At 41.6% G+C, this 18,958-nt stretch overlaps 1 protein-coding gene across 1 annotated transcript in view; it reads right to left on the minus strand.

Annotated features, from left to right (window-relative positions):
• FAM20C (FAM20C golgi associated secretory pathway kinase) overlaps positions 1-17,953 on the minus strand; it is an 81,965-nt gene extending 64,012 nt beyond the window's left edge. The window contains exons 1-3 of the mRNA XM_073362099.1: positions 16,287-17,953; positions 13,711-13,889; positions 3,507-3,585 (exon numbers count right to left, since the gene is read on the minus strand). Coding sequence (XP_073218200.1) covers positions 3,507-3,585; positions 13,711-13,889; positions 16,287-16,843 — 815 coding nt within the window. The 5' untranslated portion in view covers positions 16,844-17,953. The remainder of the gene's footprint in view (positions 1-3,506; positions 3,586-13,710; positions 13,890-16,286) is intronic.
• Positions 17,954-18,958: the final 1,005 nt, after the last annotated feature.

Here is an 18,958-nt window from a genome sequence, read left to right on the forward strand (position 1 = left end):
AGAGCTGGGCTCCCGGCCAGCAGCCGCCGCTCTCCAGTGGCCCAGCTCTGAAGGCAGCGCACTCGCCAGCAGCGCTGCAGAAGCAAGAGTAGCAGTACCACAATCCCTGCCCCCCTGCGATAACCTTGTAACCACCCCACATCTCCTCTTTGGGTCAGTGACAAAGACCCTACAATGATAACGCCGTGACATTTCAGATTTAAATAGCTGAAGTCATGACATTTACTATTTTTAAAATCCTGTGACCCTGAAATGGACCAAAATGGACTGTGAAATTTGGTAGGGCCCTATATTTGGCACCTTGCCTGGGAAGGAGTCAGGCTTGGGTGGCTACATAAAGCCTGGACCAAAAGCGATATCCCCTCAAAAGAGGGAACAACTTAAATTTGGGGAAGGCTCCTTTCTGCTGGATAAGGCCCTTCCATGGGAAGTCCTGTAGATTTAACAGTTTGTATTTTTAAAGTTTTCGGATGTTCAGTTCCATGGAAGGAAATCACTCTGCATAGCTCACCAAACAATTCACAGGAAATAGATCATAAACTGCGGGAAATTGATATAGTCCCATTGAACTCAATAGAGCTACAGTAAAAGCTGTTTTATCCAACACTTCACCAACCAAAAAGCTCTATAAACCGGCATTTCTGATTTTCAATGAAATTCTGGTTTATAGTTGGCATGGGGCCAGCAGGGGGTGTGGAGCGTGGGCTCTGGGAGGGAGTTTGGGTGCAGGCAGGGGCATGGGGCACCGGAGGGGCTGCGGGGTGCCGGATCAGGGGGTCACTCACCTCGAGTGGGTCCCTACAAGCAGCGACCTGTCCCAGTTGCTCCTAGGCGGTGGTGTGGCAGGCAGCTCTGCCTGCTGCCCCCTCCCTGCCCCAGGCGCTAGCAACGCAGCTCCCATTGATTAGGAACTGCGGCCAATGGGTGTTTCGGGGGGCAGCGCCTGCAGGCAAAGGCTCAGGCAGTGTGCAGAGCTGCCTGCCGTGCCTCCGCTTAGGAGCAGCCAGGACAGGTCGCCGCTTGTGGGGAGCCACCCAAGGTGAGCAGCCCCTGGATCAGACACCCCACACTCCATCCTGCACTGCCCAAAGCCCGCTCCCACACCCAAACTCCCTCCCTCTTAGTTAATAGGCATTTTTCACATACCAGCACCCCCATTCCCCCAATATGCCAGATAAAACAGCTTTTACTGTATATTGATTTGCACCAGCTTAGGATCTGGCTCCCTGTTCATAATGAAAACAAATACTCACAAATGTCCTTAATAAAAATACTAAAGCATTCTACAGCCATCATGTGAACTACAGTCGTGTTGCCACTGTAAGATGGAGTGTTTGGGAACACCGTTGTGGAATGCTGCAGTGGTTCTTTTTATAAACATGTATTTAATGCAAAATCAGTTAGAAAATAACATTTTAACACCCTCGAAATCAAGCTGAAGGGGTGATTAAAACATAGTCATTTTCTGCTATTGTCCCTGTGGATGGCAATAATTGCTTCTGTATAGGAAATTGGTTATACATCCATTGTCATCCATCATCTTGCCAGTGGTGTATATAAAGCAGTACACATAGTAAACTTTTGATTTAACCTCATTAGCATTCCCAGAGCTACAATGTCACAGCAATGATAATGATTTAAAATATCTGCATCTAAGTAAATGGAGACAAGAAGAATCTTGTACCATGTGGAAAGCCACCAAGGCCATCACTCTTTTACCTAATAATTAAAGACAGCTAGGCCCTGTCATGTTCTCAGAAATTTCCCAGGGAGGGTCAGAAATGATTTGGAATAGTGATAAAATATGTCAGGTAAAATGTGCAAGGAAGGGAATGGGGGCAGGAGTTGAACCTCAGTTGGTATCATCCAAACCCATGCTCTGAGCATTGCTTTTATAGTTCCAGTGGTTTGGGGATGGTCCAATTAGGACATGCTTTGGCAACATCTCCCTTCAGACTTTTCTACATCATCTTACGTAGATTCCCTCTCAGAGATCTGAGCCTCCCAGCCCCACAAGAGGAACCAAGAAGAATGTGAATCCAGAGGAAGCCAGTCTGAATGGGAGGAATTTGGGAATAATGTGGAACCACTGGGCCTTTGCACAAATACCTTGGGGTTCTGTGGATGATCTGAGATCCAGGGGATTTCTTCATAGATCTCAGGACACGTGTAAAGGAGGTTGATGTGAAGGAAACTCAGTTACTTGTTCCTTCTGAAGTCCATATAAGGCCTGATCTACCTTAGGCACTTATATGGCTTCCATTACTGTGCATTTCACAGTCTCTAATGCATTTATTCTCACGATATCCCTGTGAGGTAAGGTACCTCCCTTTATTATCACCATGTTACAAATGGGGAATAGAGGCACAGAGATATTAACTGAAGTGCCCAAGGTCACATAGGAAGTCTGTAGCAAAGCAGGAAATTGAACTCAGGTGTCAAGCTAACCCCCTGCCCACTGGACCATCCTTCCTGTCTACATGTACAATACAAAACAAATACATACTGAAAACCATGTATTCTGTGCTGCGTTATTCCTTTACAAACCACCTTAAAGGAAATTAAGTGAACTTCCTTATAGGGGGAACAAAGAAAGGAAATGAGTTTATTATTCTAGTGATACCCACTGACACAGAGAGTGAATAGCTTCATTAAACATTCTGCAGCCTCAAGTGATTTTACTAAACCCTGTACACTAAGCACACGATGATTTTCATTATTACAATACAAACATATAGGACCTGATTCAGAGCTCACTTACATCAATTTTAAACCTGTGCAACTCCACTGACCTCAGTGGCATTACTCCTGCTTTACACAGGTGTAAGTGAGAGTAAAATCATTTCTGTTCCAGCCAAGTCTTTTCTCCTCACTTGCGCTTCTCAAAGAAACTCATTTTCACAGCTACAATACAGCCTTAGCAAACAGTAGAGTGCAGCTCTAATACCAACAGCAATAAATCAAAGGATGAAATTATAATTCATCAAACACTATTAATGTCTTCCTCTCTAATAAATCGATTCTGAAAACCTGGCCAGAACTTGCACTCTTGCGGTAACATTTCTAAAATAAGTGATGTAATACAAACTGCAAAATATCGGAGCAAGTTTGTTTTGAATAAAGCTCCACATAAGAAAGGAACTTTGAGCACATCCTGTATTTTTGTGGGTGGAAGAATTCACAGAGAACAGTGTGCATGACATGACATATGAAACCACAATATACCTGCTATCATCTAAGGATCTAATCCAAACCCCACTGTAGTCAATGCAAAGACTCCTATTGACTTCATGTGGATCAGGCTCTAAGAATGTTGAAACTCCTCATGCCTTAACATGCCTCCTCTTCTTAACATGCCTACAATTTACATTCAGTGGGAAGCTTAGATAATTAAGCTCCACAAACTTAAAAGACATTCTGAGTGATCTTATAACAGCTGTCAAGACAGTAACATGCCACAGCTGTGTAGAGCAGCTTTAAAATGGAGCAAATCATTTCTTACTTACTTCATTGGTTTAAACAATGCTTGTCCATAATTTTGGAATGTCATGATCAGTTTTAGTTGGGTGCCTCCTGATTTCATTGCTGTGGGAGAAAAGTAAAACAATTAAAAATCACAGTGTACATTTCTACGTACAGTCAGCAGTACAGTACACTGAAATAGCACATCTCTCTCTCTGTCTCAATCTAAGCCTTTATATTGCACTCATCATTGTGGTGTCTGAACACCCACATATACGTTTATAGGGCACTCCGAAACATAAAGACTGAATTAGAGGATGAGTAGGGGAAATGCAGTCTAGTGTAACTGCTCAAACTGACTGAACTGGAGTGGAAAGGGAATCCTGCATCCTACATCAGCTTTTCCATTATTGGCCCGATCCTACAAGCGCAGAAACACCACTGGCTTCAGTGGGAGTTCTGAATGCTAAGCGTGTGTAGGTACAGGTCTCTAAATTCTCACTTCCCGCACTCCCTAAGTTCTTTTGACTTGCTACCATGAAAAGGGTGCATGATGGAAGAAGAGATTGGGTGTGTCTTGGAGAACACCAGAACCTTGGCTGTACAAATGGGTGAGGAGCAACTAGCCTTTAATTAAAGGCATGAACAGATACAATTGCAACTCCTATACTATGCTGTGATTAGTTTAAGTATTTATTATTCCTGATATATATATGTATATCTTTTATATTCTCCATGGGCATGATCCAAAGCCATTGAGGTCAATGGATAACTATGCATTGACTTCAGTGGGCTTTGGATCAGGCCCTGCATTAGGTGATCTGTACATAAGCGAGAGGTGACTTCAATGGAAGTTTTGAGTAAGGACTGAATAGTGACTGCAATTCGGCTCATGCTGCACATTGTAGACCATTTTTGCTTGACTCTCAAACACCAGCTGATGGGTGAATTACTGTAACACTGACATTTATTGTTAGCAAACGGCACCATTTGGACAATATCACTTGAACAATTGGATGATGTTGTTTTTAATCCTGGACTGATACTTTTTTTGTGTAAGTGGGAAAAAACATGTCACTTAAAAAAACACACAATACATGAATAAAAGAGTTCTCAAAGAGTGCATCTTATCTGATGATATGGTTAGTCAAGGGAGGTAAATATACACTTCAGCAGACCATCTGCTCTCCCACCAGCCAAAAACACTTTGAGTAAATGAAATGACCTACACCCAAGCTCTTTAATTCACTTCTGCATTATGCAATGATGGCCATGTCAGTCATCTCAGTGTATGCAATTTAGTCCTTTTTAAAGTTTCCTCTGAATGATCAGATAATCCCCTTCTTTAGAAATCAGACAAAAAAGGTATAAATTTAAGAACTACGTAAAATGTCATATTATCTTTTTCATAAATTTTGCCTTAAAGCTGGCCTTATTTGGCATGTCTAATGTCTACATTTGCTTTCCCTAACCAATACCATTTGCTACACGTCCTATTAATTACTCCTCTCTGTGCCTTATTACTGATGGGTCACCAGCTCTCTTTCAGTGCTTGTAATCCATATATTTTTGCAACAAAATGCTATGCAAATCTGGTCAGTTTAATTACTCTTCTTCTGGAAGAAAATCCCTCCTGCATTGCTATTTTGCTGACCCCTGCCTTCTATTGCATTACTCGGCTATCCCAATGGAACAAATAAATAATTAGAAATTAAGGGGCATTAAACAACTCACACTGAACAGGTATACCAGAAACGTGTGGTTTTCATATATTAGGCTCACTCTGCTGTGCAGAGTAGGTTAGATCCTCATGTACACCAGAAGGGAAGGGGGGACGTATAGATGGTTTTCCATCCACAAACACCTGAATCCTGGGGGCAACTAGAGCCAGTTCAGTCCCAAGAATAAATTAGAGCAACCTCAGGCTGCTGTAGTATGTGCTGTCAGTAACATCTCAGGATCATTGTAGACAGCTTACTCTGGTAACAGCTCTGCTACACAGCTAAATTGTCATCTATACTGAGTGGTCAAGAGCATGTAGTGTATAATTAACTACCCCACCTATATACCACCCAGGAGTCCCCAGCTGGCAGTTTAAACTAGCCTTCCATCACATTTCACTGCCAGAATAGTGTAAAGGACATAGAAAGGTGCCAACGTTGTGACTCTCATTGGCCAAGTTCTATTGTCACGTACATCGGTTTAAATCCAGAATTCTCCATTGACACCCATAGCGTTGCTCTGAGTAACAGAGATCAGAATTGCATCCTTAAGCTTAGATCCTCAGCTGCTGTAGCTCGGTGTGGCTCCCTTGCCAATGGCGAAGTTGCACTGATTTACACCAGCTGAGGAGCTGGCCCCTTGTCGCTTAAGTTTTCAAAATTGGTCTTTTTTCCATTCAGTTGCTAAACAGACAAATATGGGGCCAAGTCCTGCAGTCCTGTTCACTCTCCACTTCCATGACAATGAATGAGAGTTTTGTCCAAGTCATTCTTGTAGGATTTAGACTTTTATTCAAGGAGCAGTGTTGAGCCATCAATTGTTAAGCAAAACTCCCTGTTGACTTTCATGAGGATTTCTGTTTATAAATCGATGGCACAATATAGCTATGTATTCGCAAATAAACATTTGTTCCAAACTTTATTTTAAAAAGTATTTAATTGACTGAATGTAATGCATATAAAAAGTCCCCAGCCAAAAGAGGCTGTGGAAAAGGCATCAACTACAACATGGGAATGATATGGCCAAAGCAGAATCAGTGTTTGAAAAGCAGTGTCTAGTTTCATATCCCTTCACATAAAGCCGATTTTGCACCATTTCAACAGAATATTCCTATTTTACAAAAATTCAGGGTTCTACACCTGGTGTGACCTGGACCTGGTACAATCATTAAGAGTTGTGCAGTCACATGATCAGGAAAGCCTATATTGATTGGGAGATTGTTCAAGACCAAAAGGGTGCAGAGATGGAGGAAAAAGAGGAGATTCCCTCACACCAGTTTCTAAACACACAGCTTGGAATACTCTAAGTTTACTAGGATGCCTAGCACGGTAAAGCAGCACAACAGATTGTTATTTGGCTAGCAACCTCAGCAGACAATGACTTTGGCAACAAGAAAGGGGAAACCTTTATGAAAGGCTCATGAAAAAAATTGCTCTGATTTGTTACACATGCGAGGCCTGATTTCCAGACAGAAAGAACAGAAGAAAGAACAGAAGAAAGAACAGAACGAGGAGTAATGGTCTCAAGTTGCAGTGGGGGAGGTTTAGATTGGGTATTAGGAAAAACTTTTTCACTAAGAGGGTGGTGAAACACTGGAATGCGTTACCTAGGGAGGTGGTAGAATCTCCTTCCTTAGAGGTTTTTAAGGTCAGGCTTGACAAAGCCCTGGCTGGGATGATTTAACTGGGAATTGGTCCTGCTTTGAGCAGGGGGTTGGACTAGATGACCTTCCGGGGTCCCTTCCAACCCTGATATTCTATGATTCTATGATTCTATGAACAGGTCCATCCTTTGTGTGAGGGTGCAAGGTGAGAAGATTAAAGGTTCCCTCTGGCCTTGTCATATTCACCCACAGATTATAGCCTGTACATGCTAAATTGGCCGCAGAGCACTCTGGAGCACAAGGACGGCTGGAGTTTTGTGCCACTGTTGAGTTTAGATGTAGGACTTCACGCCTCCCAGCCGGCCCCCTGCAACACAGGGTGGATGGACACGTTACACACTGATTGAGGGTGGCACAGCAACCGCACTCCCCTTTTGCTTCTAGGGGCATTGTGCCTTGCCAGGGAACAATCTGCCCAGGCACTCCAGCAGGAGCGATGCAGCTCCACCCTGTCCCTTACGACGGCTCCCAACAACTTTAACCCAAAGGCTATACATACAGGTGCCTACCTACATATGCAAAAGGGAGGATTGTTAACATTAATTATACAGTGCCATAGTTGTGCATGACTCGTTGCAGATGAGAAAGAGATATGGTCTGAATCCAATGTGCTTTCAATCTACGGTCTTGAGCCTGCAGACAGTGACATGTGTGCTTAACTCTGGGATTGGGATTTTTCTCCTCCCTTTAATATCAAGCCTGCTTGCTTGGCTTCTTTTCATTTTCTGACATATATGAATCAGACAAGGAACATTCCACTTGCCACTTTTGTTTCTCAGTTCAAACATGTTTCCCTTTATATTATGCCAAGGAATAAGAGTCCAATCATGTTCTAAAGCCTTGTTTGCTTGTTTGGAGATGCCCTTGAGACTTCAGCTGCTACCCAAATAAAAATTTCATAAGGATTTATAATACACAGGATTAGAACATACAGTATTCAGAGAAGAGCACATAATGACACTAAGCCATTACAGCCTGTCACGTCTATGATCAGCATACTAAGACATTTCTAAGAAGGCCTTAAAATATAAGGCTGTTCTGACTCCAAAGATGTCCTCCAGTCAGGGTCATAATCCACATTTTAAAAAATGTCTGAATACGCCTTTATGTTACAGAGGATGAGCAGCTCTGGAAAAATTCTTAAAAACTCGCTGACACCATAAAGTACATCTTGAGTCAACTTTCGTCCAACAAGTCTCGGACATATTTATATAATGGTAAAAGTAAATTCCAGTACAAAGATGACGTTTAATCTTTAGGCAATTCAGCTTGTCAAAGAAAAAATTGAAAGCTAAAGGTTAATATACTCCAGACTTAACATCCTCTTTCATCTAAGGTATTGCAAGAATTTTATGGCCTGATTTCAAAATTTCAAGAGGCTTTGGAACAAATCCTCAGTGGGGTTGACTTTACTGGGGACATTTGGGGATAGAGGGCCTGGTCCAAAGGCCACTGAAGTCCATGAGCATCTTTCTATTGATTCTTCTGGGCTTTGGATTAAGTGTATAATGATCTTCTCCCGTGCTCACCTGTCATCCTTCTCCCATGTGTCCCAGGGGTTCCTAGTCAGTCATAACTCCAACTTCTCCCTCATCTAGTCCCTCCTGAAAACACATGTCCATGTTTTCTGCAAACCCTACACTTCACCTCTGTGAAGTGTTAAAATAGTAAAACCCTCTATGGAACTTATGAGATGTATGTCACCATGATCACTCAGTCATGTTTTTGTAGCTGTCCGTACACGGTTTCCTGCACCATCCTCTAAAGCATCTTGTACGGACTGCTGTCTGAGACAGGACACTGGACTGGATGAACCACTGGTGTGACCTAGTATGTCATTTCCTGGATATTGTTGCAACCCAGCCCTCATCCTCCCAATCCATTTAGAGGTATATATTTACCTTTGTAAATCAGACCTAAGTCGAACATAAACACCTCAGCCTTGCTAGCAGATAATAGTCTGCACAGCCTAGATGCTTGTTACCACACAAACTGTAATAAGGAACAAATTTCAAAACAAATTCAAGTCCCAGTCATTTTCTTAACTTGTTCTTGCTCAGCCACTGCTGCTGACTCATTTGTAAAGGCTTTCAAGATGATAAAAGCAGTTTTAAAAGGCGGAGAGATCGTCCCAAGTCTTTGCTGTACATTTTTAAGGTCTTCCCCTCACCCCATTCAGGCCTGTAAATTGAATCAATCTGCTGATTCTTGGCAGATTCATTGTTTTCTTATAAAGTAAATCAGTGGCGCTACATTTCATCATGTTTTTCACACATTCTTTCCTTGCCTTTTGACAAGATATTTATCATTTTGTTGAGAGCCAGGATCTGGGTTCAGTATTCATAGCACTGTCTTTTATTTTGCTGTTTAGCCAACGTCTACCTTCGTTAATTGTGCCATTGATCTACCACATCAGTAATTTTGTGCTCTAGCGTTCTAATTATTGCCTGCACAAATTGAATGCATCCTAGGCTTTAGAAATGATCTGAATCAGGTAATGTTCCCAAGGCCTTTCAACCAGGGAATTAAAAAAGAAAAGAAAAAACCCACAGAAGCCTGTTTTGCTCACATGCAAGCCAATGGCGAAACTCCTGTTGACTTTAATGGGAGCAGGAGCAGGCCCACAGTCACTGAACTGATGCATCTAACTGCTCTATGCCATACAGTGCTCCTGGTTACCCTGCTCATGCTGCTGCTGTGATTATGCACATGCATAAATGTGCAGGGGAATGGCTAATTACGGTAATTTGTGCAGGACGTAATGGTAATTCTCAATGCAAAGCAGGTGTGCAGTTCTGAATGCATATGTGGATGCACCTTTTCTGAAAACTGGGTTTCAATATTCAATTGAAAATATTAATGTTTAGGCTCCAGTCCTGATCCCTTTTAAGTCATCAGAAGTTTTGTATTGAATTACATGAGAACAGGGTCAGGCCCTTTGCATTGAACAGAGCAAACACGTACTGATAGGTAGGGCTTTGAATATATACTTGGCTTAAAGCTATTCTTAACCCTGTCCTTTTCAAGGCCACCTCTGGGTGTCACTGTGGGAACTAGATGTAATGTTCAGATTCCATTTTCCATAGTGGCATCATCAGTGGATTTGTTCCATTTAAACTTTAACCTCAAGGAAATGTCACCTTGATGCTCTCCGCTCTTGTGAACTAAGCAGTAATTGCGTCTCTCACCATTTTCATTTTAAGGTAACTGTATGGGTTACAGAATCTTGCAAGCAGTTTTGATTGATCCAGAGCTGTCTATTTGGACGTGACGCTTTCCAATTAATAACATTAAGCAGATACAGCTGACTTGGCTAAGAAGGCAGTTGAGCTACAGTTCGGGTTGCAAACAGTATCAAAACCTGCATATCAAAACCACATAAGCCTATTAAAACCTATACATAACATATCAAAATATTACAAAACTAGCTGTAGACATGATTCCTTGCACTAAAAGGACTGGATAAGCTAATAGCTTTCCAGCTAACTTCTAGGATTCTATATATTTAATTGCACTGAATGTCAAAAGAAAATGATGATTCTCAGGCAGTATGCAGATTTCAATTTGTTTTACACTTTTAACCTGGTAGTCATCTTCATAGCTGCCGTTCAAAACCAAACCACGAAAGGAACCATGCAAATTAACTTGGCAAATGTGCAGAATCATGTGAAACAATGTAGTGATCATTCATGTGTCCTTTGATAATACATGTCAGACTTTATTCATCCATTCAAAAGCTTTGGAGTCCTTATTGCTTCTATGCACAAAAAGTGAAAAGTGGGCAGCTGTTAATATAATTTTAAAAAAAAGCGCTAAGAATTTGCAGTGTAAGACAAAACATACTACACTCCACAAATATCAATAATATAAAATAAGGTTCTTTCTTTCTTCAAACCTTGCTATAACCTTGTTCCCAGAGGAACAAACATGGCTTGGTTGCCAGTGGTTTGGGCCGGATCCTACCATCTTGATGCAGGCAACCCTCCCACTGTCCCCAGAATTGGGCCCCCTGATTTTTATAAGCTCACTTTAAAGGGCTAGCTTGAGTTCATATCTAGGAACTAATCTTTACCTGTTTTTTCGGACAGAATTTGCACTTCTCTGGTTAAGGAACATTGTCTAATGAGATGCAGTGTTTAGTATTTTTGTATATCCAAATTGCAAGGCATCGTTGGTGTAAATTACTCTTATTTAGAATTTTATTGCAGCAACATCTTGAGGCGCCAAACCCATTGTGCAAAACACCATACAAGCATATAACAGAATATCCCATATGCAATACATAATATAATAAATATGGTTTTGTGCATCTGTAGCACTTTTCCTCAGAGGATCTCAAAGTCCTAGCAAATCTTTAATTAATTAAAGCCTTACACAACAGCTGTAAGACATATAAAGTGAAATCAAGGCCACAGTGAAGTCAACGGCAAAATTTCTATTGGGCTTCATTGGAGCTGGGATTTTTCGCTTATAATTTTTATAATAATTTTGCTGATAGGTAAACTGAGGCAGAGAGAGATTAAGCAACATGCCCAAGAGTACAGAGCAAGTCAGTGGCTGGAACAGAAGTAAACTCTAGTATTTCTGATTCTCATTCCCCTCCTTCGATCACTAGCCAGCACACTCTCTATGACATTGTCCATTTGATAAGCATTACATTTATGTTCACGTCTGAGCATGCTACAAGCCATGGTTTTCCTTTGCATAACTAAAATACACTATATTTAGATCTTGGAGAAAAATATATAGTTCAGTAAATTGTGAAGCTATGCTATTCAGCAGTGCAGTATATTCAGCAGTGGCCACTTTAGTCCAAATGCATTTTGAGAGATGCATGGTCCTCTTACAGCAAATCAAAACACGGCTGGGCAAGCATTTCAGATGCAAAGTCTTAAAGGTCCTGGGGTTAAGCAAAATTGTTGCCCTGAAGCTGTGCAAGGTGATAGATCAGGGAAGTGATACCACCACTCTCCAGGGTGTAGGAGGGGTAGGAGGGGACCCAGTTTACATCTCTTTCTCTTCCATCTCCTGATCGATAAGTGAGGAGTGCCTTTAAAATCAGCATAGTAAGGAGTTGTGCCCACTCCCTAATCCAATTGCAAGATGAATATTCTGTACATCATTCTTGACTGAGTGAGTGGGTCAGGAAAGGGGATTATCGTTCCCCGCCCACAAGACAAGGCAGTAAAAATCACCTAGAACTTGTTCCACTGCAAATTATCCTTGTTATCCTGAGGCCTAGACTGCAGGAAGATGAAAAGCATTCGGTATTATCTAAGACAGTGACTGCTATTTCTATTATGTTAGGTGTTATCTAAAGGGGGCATATATACGGCACAATTCTCAAACCTGGGCTCCTTAATAAAGCATCTCAATCCAGAGGTGGGGCAGAAAACCAGCATACAGGTTCATACAAATGGCATTTATTTATGCACCTTACTGTCAATTTGATCATTCAGTACATTGGTCTGGACATCCTGTTAAGGCAACATGGTTTGAAAATTGCTTTCTTTGGGTGAAATTCCCCTCTAAGCAGAGCACAAGGCCGAAGCACTATTTAAGTTCCACTTAAAGCTTTGGTGTGTCTCTCTGCATAAAGTTGAATTTCATCACATAGCATTCTCCAAATCATGGCTCCTGCTGTCTTGACTAACTAAATCAATCCCTCCTTGCTGATCAAGAATCCCACTTAATCCTAATAGTGTTCAGAGAAAACTATGGTTCACGGGATGGAAAATGTAATCATTAGGCCCAGTGATGCTGATTTAGTGGGGCAAAATTCCCATTGAAGCCAATGGAAGTTTTTACTGAATAAGATTGCAGGGGCAAAGCCCGGTGATCTATCCAGTAGTGGAAATATAGATTATCAGCAGTTTTGTAGAGCTTCTACTATTTCATCATTGTGAAAAGTTGAAGAGTACTTAGGAAGTTGGTGTTTAATAGAAATTGCCTAATTTTTTTATGTGCCTAAACCAACTGGACAATGATCAACCACCAGAAATAAATTATATTAGCTATTTAGAATGTCAGGACCATGGTTTTCTTTTCTTTTGTTGGCAACTATAAAGCCATATTCAAGAGCACTTAAACCTATCATTAACTGACCCCACAGCAAATATTTCCATGTGTTCCAGACCATTAAATGTACTGAATGGTCAACATAGTAACATCTCAATCATGGGTTTCTAAACGGAACAAACAGAGTTGAACTACGGACCCCATCCTGCTATCCTGATGCTTGTTTCACTGTCTTTTGAAATCAGTGTAGATCTGGATGTACAAACACTGCAGCTCTGGGCCTTAAAGCTACAGCAGTGCTGGAACACAATGCAGATTGGCAAGAGCTATAGAGACACTGCACTGTGTTGTTTCATTCTTTAAACACCTTCTGCAGGTGAAGATGTTGCTCTTCATCCCACCCACCCCCTCCCTCAGGATTTTTTTTTAACACCAAACTCTTTGTTCAGAAAATTCAAATAAAATAAAAAAATCAGACTGGAAAAAATCAACTTGTTTTTTTACAGTTTAATGAGCACTATTCAACCATGTTGTAACTGTACCTCAGAAGTCAATAGGTTACCTCAGGGATGAATCTGGTCTAATATGCTTTGCAGCTAGAATCTTGCTAGCATCCACAGCAATACAAACGGCTTCTCAAATATTCATGCAACACGGAACTGGCAAGATATCTTTATGAAGCCTCTTTTATATTTAACAAGGAAAATAAGTGCAGACTAATGTAGCCAGGAAGCAATGTTTTAGGAACATCAAGTATAAGTAATGGAAAATACTCATTAATATTAAAACAGCAACAAGGTTTTGAATAAGTAAATAGTCATAAAAATATATGTATCTGAACCTACCAACACTGGTTATCTTCTGGGAGACCAGGTCTTGCAGCAAAGCCTCAATTGCAGGCTTGTGTCTGGAATACAACTCATATCGATTAATACCAATGTGGAATTTTAACCAGTTTGGGTAGGAATCTACAGATGTTTCTGCGGTGGGTAAAAATTCTTCATCTTCATTACCTTCATTTTGCCTACCACAAAAAAAAGTAGAGAGAGAGAGAGAAGTATTATTATTTTTTATCTGCCGGTTCTCCTCAAAGCAACTTAAAAGAGGGCTTCAGAATGCAATGATGTGAAAAGCAAACAATGTAGAAGTGAGAGAAGGGTTTCAATTTATCCCTGACATGGATTAAAGGCCTGCTTCCACTTCCAGTGAAGCCATTGGGAGCTTTGCCATTGACCTCAATGAGAGCAGAGTTGTGACCTAAACTATTAGTGCTTGATCCAAAGACCATTAAAGTCAGTGGCAAAGCACCCATTGACTCCAATAGACATTGGATCAGACCCTTATGAAATAATAAAAACGTTGAACTCTGTGTTATACTGCATAGCACTGTCCAAAAACTCCAGAAGAGTGTTGGTTGAATTCAAAGTAGCTGTAGTATATTTTATTTTTTAATCCAGGGTACAATGTTAAAAAAACAAACCAGTGTTGTTTTTATTTATTGTACAGTTGTTGAAAACAACTTGAACAAGTTTAAGACAAAAATATAAACGTTATCCCAAATCTTTATTTAACAATTAACATGTCCTGAAGTTATTTGATAATTGCGATGTTACATTCAGGACTTATACTTCATATTCCTTTTTTGATTTTATCATTCCAAGGGGACGAAAGGCAGTGAAATAACTTTTGACTACTTCCTAAATGCAAATTCTATTTCCCATGTCTGCAAGAAAGCTTGCTTAGCTTTAAGCTATTGTCATAGCAAAGAATGTTATGAATTAATGTTAACTGCTAAATTTGATTTTAATTATTTAAACCTTGGGAGCAATAACAAGCGGAGCAGCAGTTATATTGGAGATCCCATTGCTATCACATGTCTTGACCGAAGGGGTCAATTGTACCTTTAGCCATCTCTACATTCCATACATTATTGTCATATGCTGGTGACAGAGATTTTCCAGAGAAATTGGAAGTTTTCTAAGCTAGTGCGCTTTAAATTTGATTTTAATTATGATACATTGAGGGCCTTTGTGATTCATATAAACTTGAGGTTGAAAATGAAAACATTTACACTATATTGTTAAAGATTCAAATCTAGGCTGGTTGCTCCACTGCTTGTCAGAGCTTTTGCATGGCACAATAAAGCTGTTTAAACATTACAGAGCCACTGTGTTTGAAAGAGGGTGCTGTTGTATTAGAGACATGCCTTTTGATTTTTCAGCCTTTCAAGTTTCTAAGCATTTCTTATACATCAGTGGGGCAGAGAATTTATAGATGATACCAAATGCATTAAAAGTTAAAGACAGAAGCACTGGGCTTTAGAATGTCAAAAAATAATTCAGAGCAGAAAATGTATCAAAAGTCAGATCCCGAAGGTTGAAATCCCATTGATATCTGTATATTATGGACAGTTGTATGACCTTTGAAGTCAATCTCCCTGCTTCTGAGAGAAGTTAATATTTTATTGCTCTGTCTTCTGTTCTTTATTTTGTTAGTTTGGGGGGGGGTGGGAATAACCAGGAAAGCTTATGCTCTAATAAATTTGTTAGTCTCTAAGGTGCCACAAGTCCTCCTGGTTTTTTTTTTTTTTTTTTTAGTTTAAACATGTTATTTTCTTATCCCATTTGTGATACCTGAATTATATCACTGAAGCTTTCATTTAATCTGAAATAGCTGTTACTCCAGTCTTGTAAATGACCTGTTAGAACCTATATTTCTTTACAGGCACAAAACAAATATTAATTTTATTCCCAGCTACTGGCTTTGACATATTTTGAAACCTACATCATAACACGGCAAATAGTCTCCGTTTTCTACTCACAATGCTATTTCTACCTTCAGGGTTTTAATAAGAAACAATAGTGCTTCTTAAATTATATGTAATAAATGTGGTCTATTGTGTTGTTTTTTTAAAGTACTCAGTAGTCTGAACACACACATCAGCTACGGTACGGCAGCTGCTTTTGTCACTTACAATTCTGCATCCCGGCAAAGCTTTCTGACACTGGAATGTAAGTAAGTGAACTGCACTGCCATTTCAACCCCTGGGTGCAAGAAGAAGTGGCTCTCTTTCCTTCAAGCAAACAGGATATTTTAAGGTATTGTAATGGAAAGGAAGAGCCCAGATCCACTTGCCACACCAGTGGCTGTTCATCAGTAGCTTTACTCTGAGCAAAGTGGGAAGTCACTTCCCACCAACCCAAGGCAGGATCATAACGTCCCCAGTTTCAGGATAATGCCACATGAACGTGACCCAAATTCTCTGCTGCCGGGGAGAAATCAGGCCTCGCCGTCGCTAGCCTCGGGGCCTGATCCTGCGCCCAGTGAAGCCGGTAGCAGTTCCTCCCCCTTTGCTTTCAGTGACAGCCCGCTGGGGACCCACAGCTTCGAGTCCCCACAGCCCCAGCCCCGCTCTACTCACCAGTCCTGGTTCTCGGCCGCTTTCGGGTTAAATCGGATATCGCTATTGACGTTAAACAAGACATCCTCCTCCGCCAGCGCCGGGGTGGCGATTTTGTAGAGGGGCTGCTCGAAGAGAGCCGCGAGTTTGGAGTACCCCTGCCCCCCGGGCTGGGCGTTTATACTCCCATCTTGGATGAGCGGCTTATGCCCCAGCTCCCGGCTTATGCCATTTTGTTCCAGTCTCTTAAAAGCTTCGGCTTTCTCCGAGGTCCCGGGGAGCTTCTCCAGCGAGTGGGAGGTGAGGTTGGAGCTGGGGTCGCTGCTGAAATCCTGCAGGATCCGCAGCGTGTGCTTGTTAGGCCAGCCCGGTTCCGAGCCGCCCTTAGTTCTCTGCTTCCCCCAGCCCTGAGCCTCCTCGCCCGGGGGGTCAGAACACGAGCAGCCCGTCTTGCCCTCCGTCCTCGCCGCTCGCTTCTCCAGCTTTGGTAACAGATCAATCATGATATGCATTGTGCAAGCGATCAGAAACACCATCAGGATCAGCACCCTGAATTTCCGGACTAAAATCATCTTCATGGTCCAGGGTCCTCCTAATAAATTATAAGGGGAGGGGCAATTTAAATATTTAAGGGAGCTCTTTCACAGAAAAAGCGTGTGGGTCTTGTTTTGTTTTGTTTTGTTTTGAGCGGAGCGAGAACAAATAAAACCAATCAAGTGGATAAAGTTATCTCCATCGGCTGTTCGAAATAAATATTCAAAAAGCAGTCGGTCCTGGCGTCTGAGTCTCATCAAGTACTGAGCAAAAAAAAAACCAACAACCGAAAACCAAAAAAAACCGCCCCAAAGCAAGTCTTTAAAAATCAGTAGGAATACAAACGCCAGCAGCAGTTCAATTCATAAACCCAGCTGTCCATTTTTTCTTTTCTTTTCTTTTTATGACAGGGATCACAACGGTAAAGAATAGGGATTATTGAAGAGACACCAACATCTGAAGCTCTGATTGGGTAAGAAAAAAAGACAGGAAGGGGGAGGGGGTAATAATAATAAAACCTATTACAAATAAAAGGCTTTCAGGGGAAGCAAAGATGATCCATAATATTTAGATGTGCTGGAAACGCTGCCTCCCATCCTTTGAAATTGACCCGTGATGCAGTAGTGAGACACACTCTCTCTCCTCCGCGAGACTGTTTAAAAACATTGGCTGGAAAATGATTTTCTTAGACTGTTTCCAGATTCTTCATCCATCGCATCCAGTGCTTGGGAGAGAGAAATATTCAACTAGGATCAAGTCAGTATGGTTGCTGGATCCAAGCTGGGGTTCCGGGTTTTTTTTTGTTTGTTTGTTTGGTTTTGGTTTTTGGTTGCAAAACGGTCTGATGGCACTATTGTACCGTAAAGCTTAAATATGGCACGAAAAAGGAGAGAGATTAGAGGATAGAAACTAGCGCAAATCGGTAGCGGTTCTTCTTGGCGAGGGAGGTGCCGTCTTTGATCTCTGCTGGGTCATACAGATCTGCCTTGAGAGAGAAAGAGGGAGAAAGGGAGAGGCAGAGAAAGAGAGGGACAGAGAGAAAATAAAGAGAGAGCGAGAGAGAGATCTTTGGCAGGTGCAGAGTGAAAACCCCTTTCAGCTACACTGACTGCTTTAGACTGGTTGGACTAGGAGCGCTGCAGCTCCAGCCTTCAGTGGGTGTGTTAAATATTGTGAGCAAGCCATAAATCCAGACGTCATAGTTAAGAGATTGGCTAAATAAACGTTACAATGATAGTAACAGGAAAACCTCAACCACAAGCTTTTCTTTCTTCCCTCCCCTCTCACCCCCCTTCTACTGCAGCTCCAACTGGGGCAAAGAGAGGGCGTCTGTTTCTCAAAGGTTTTTTGGGGGGGAAGGAGGGGGAATCTATGCTAATAGCATTGCAAAGTATTAGTACAGTCTGGCTGCCCAGACTCAGGAACATGAATTCTGCTATGTCATTGTCTGGAGGGGAGAGAGCATTTTCTAAAGCAAATCTGCTTCTTTCTCTCCCCTCCCCACCTCACCCCTCTATAACAAGGTCAAAATGGAAAGCTCCGCTTCTGTTTCTCCGAAGGAACGGATGAATAATCTTTCTTTTGAATCTGGATCCTCTGGTCTGTAACAATCTTTAAAGGTGCTGCAGCGTAATAATCTATCCCTCTGGATGCTGCACATGCTTACAACAAAGCTTAATGGAAAAGGAGAATAGGTTACCAATATTGTCCTCCATCCAGGAGAGATTCTGAAAACTGACCAAGAGTTTCTAATAAGATAAATTAGAGAGGAAGGATAGGACTGAGACTCGGAAGATTTGGGTTCAGCTCATGGCTCTGCCACAGATTTCAAGCGTGTCCTTGGACAAGCCATTTTGGCCCAGATTCCCCTAAGGCATTTAGGCACCTAGATCCCATTCAAATTAGGAGTTAGTTTAAACACCTTGGCGGATCTGGGTCTTTAATCTCTCTTTGCCTCAGTTCTCCATCTGTAAAGTGAAAAGGGGTACTTGTGGCACCTTAGAGACTAACACATTTATTTGAGCATAAGCTTTCCTGAGCTACAGCTCACTTCATCGGATGCATTCAAAGTGAGGCTAATGATACTCCATTTGTCTTGTCTTTGGGGCAGGGGCTGTCTCTTACTGGTGTTGCACAACAGGGCCTTGATATTGGCTGAA

The sequence above is a fragment of the Lepidochelys kempii genome, chromosome 10 (assembly GCF_965140265.1).
Source record: "Lepidochelys kempii isolate rLepKem1 chromosome 10, rLepKem1.hap2, whole genome shotgun sequence".
NCBI lineage: Eukaryota > Metazoa > Chordata > Testudines > Cheloniidae > Lepidochelys > Lepidochelys kempii.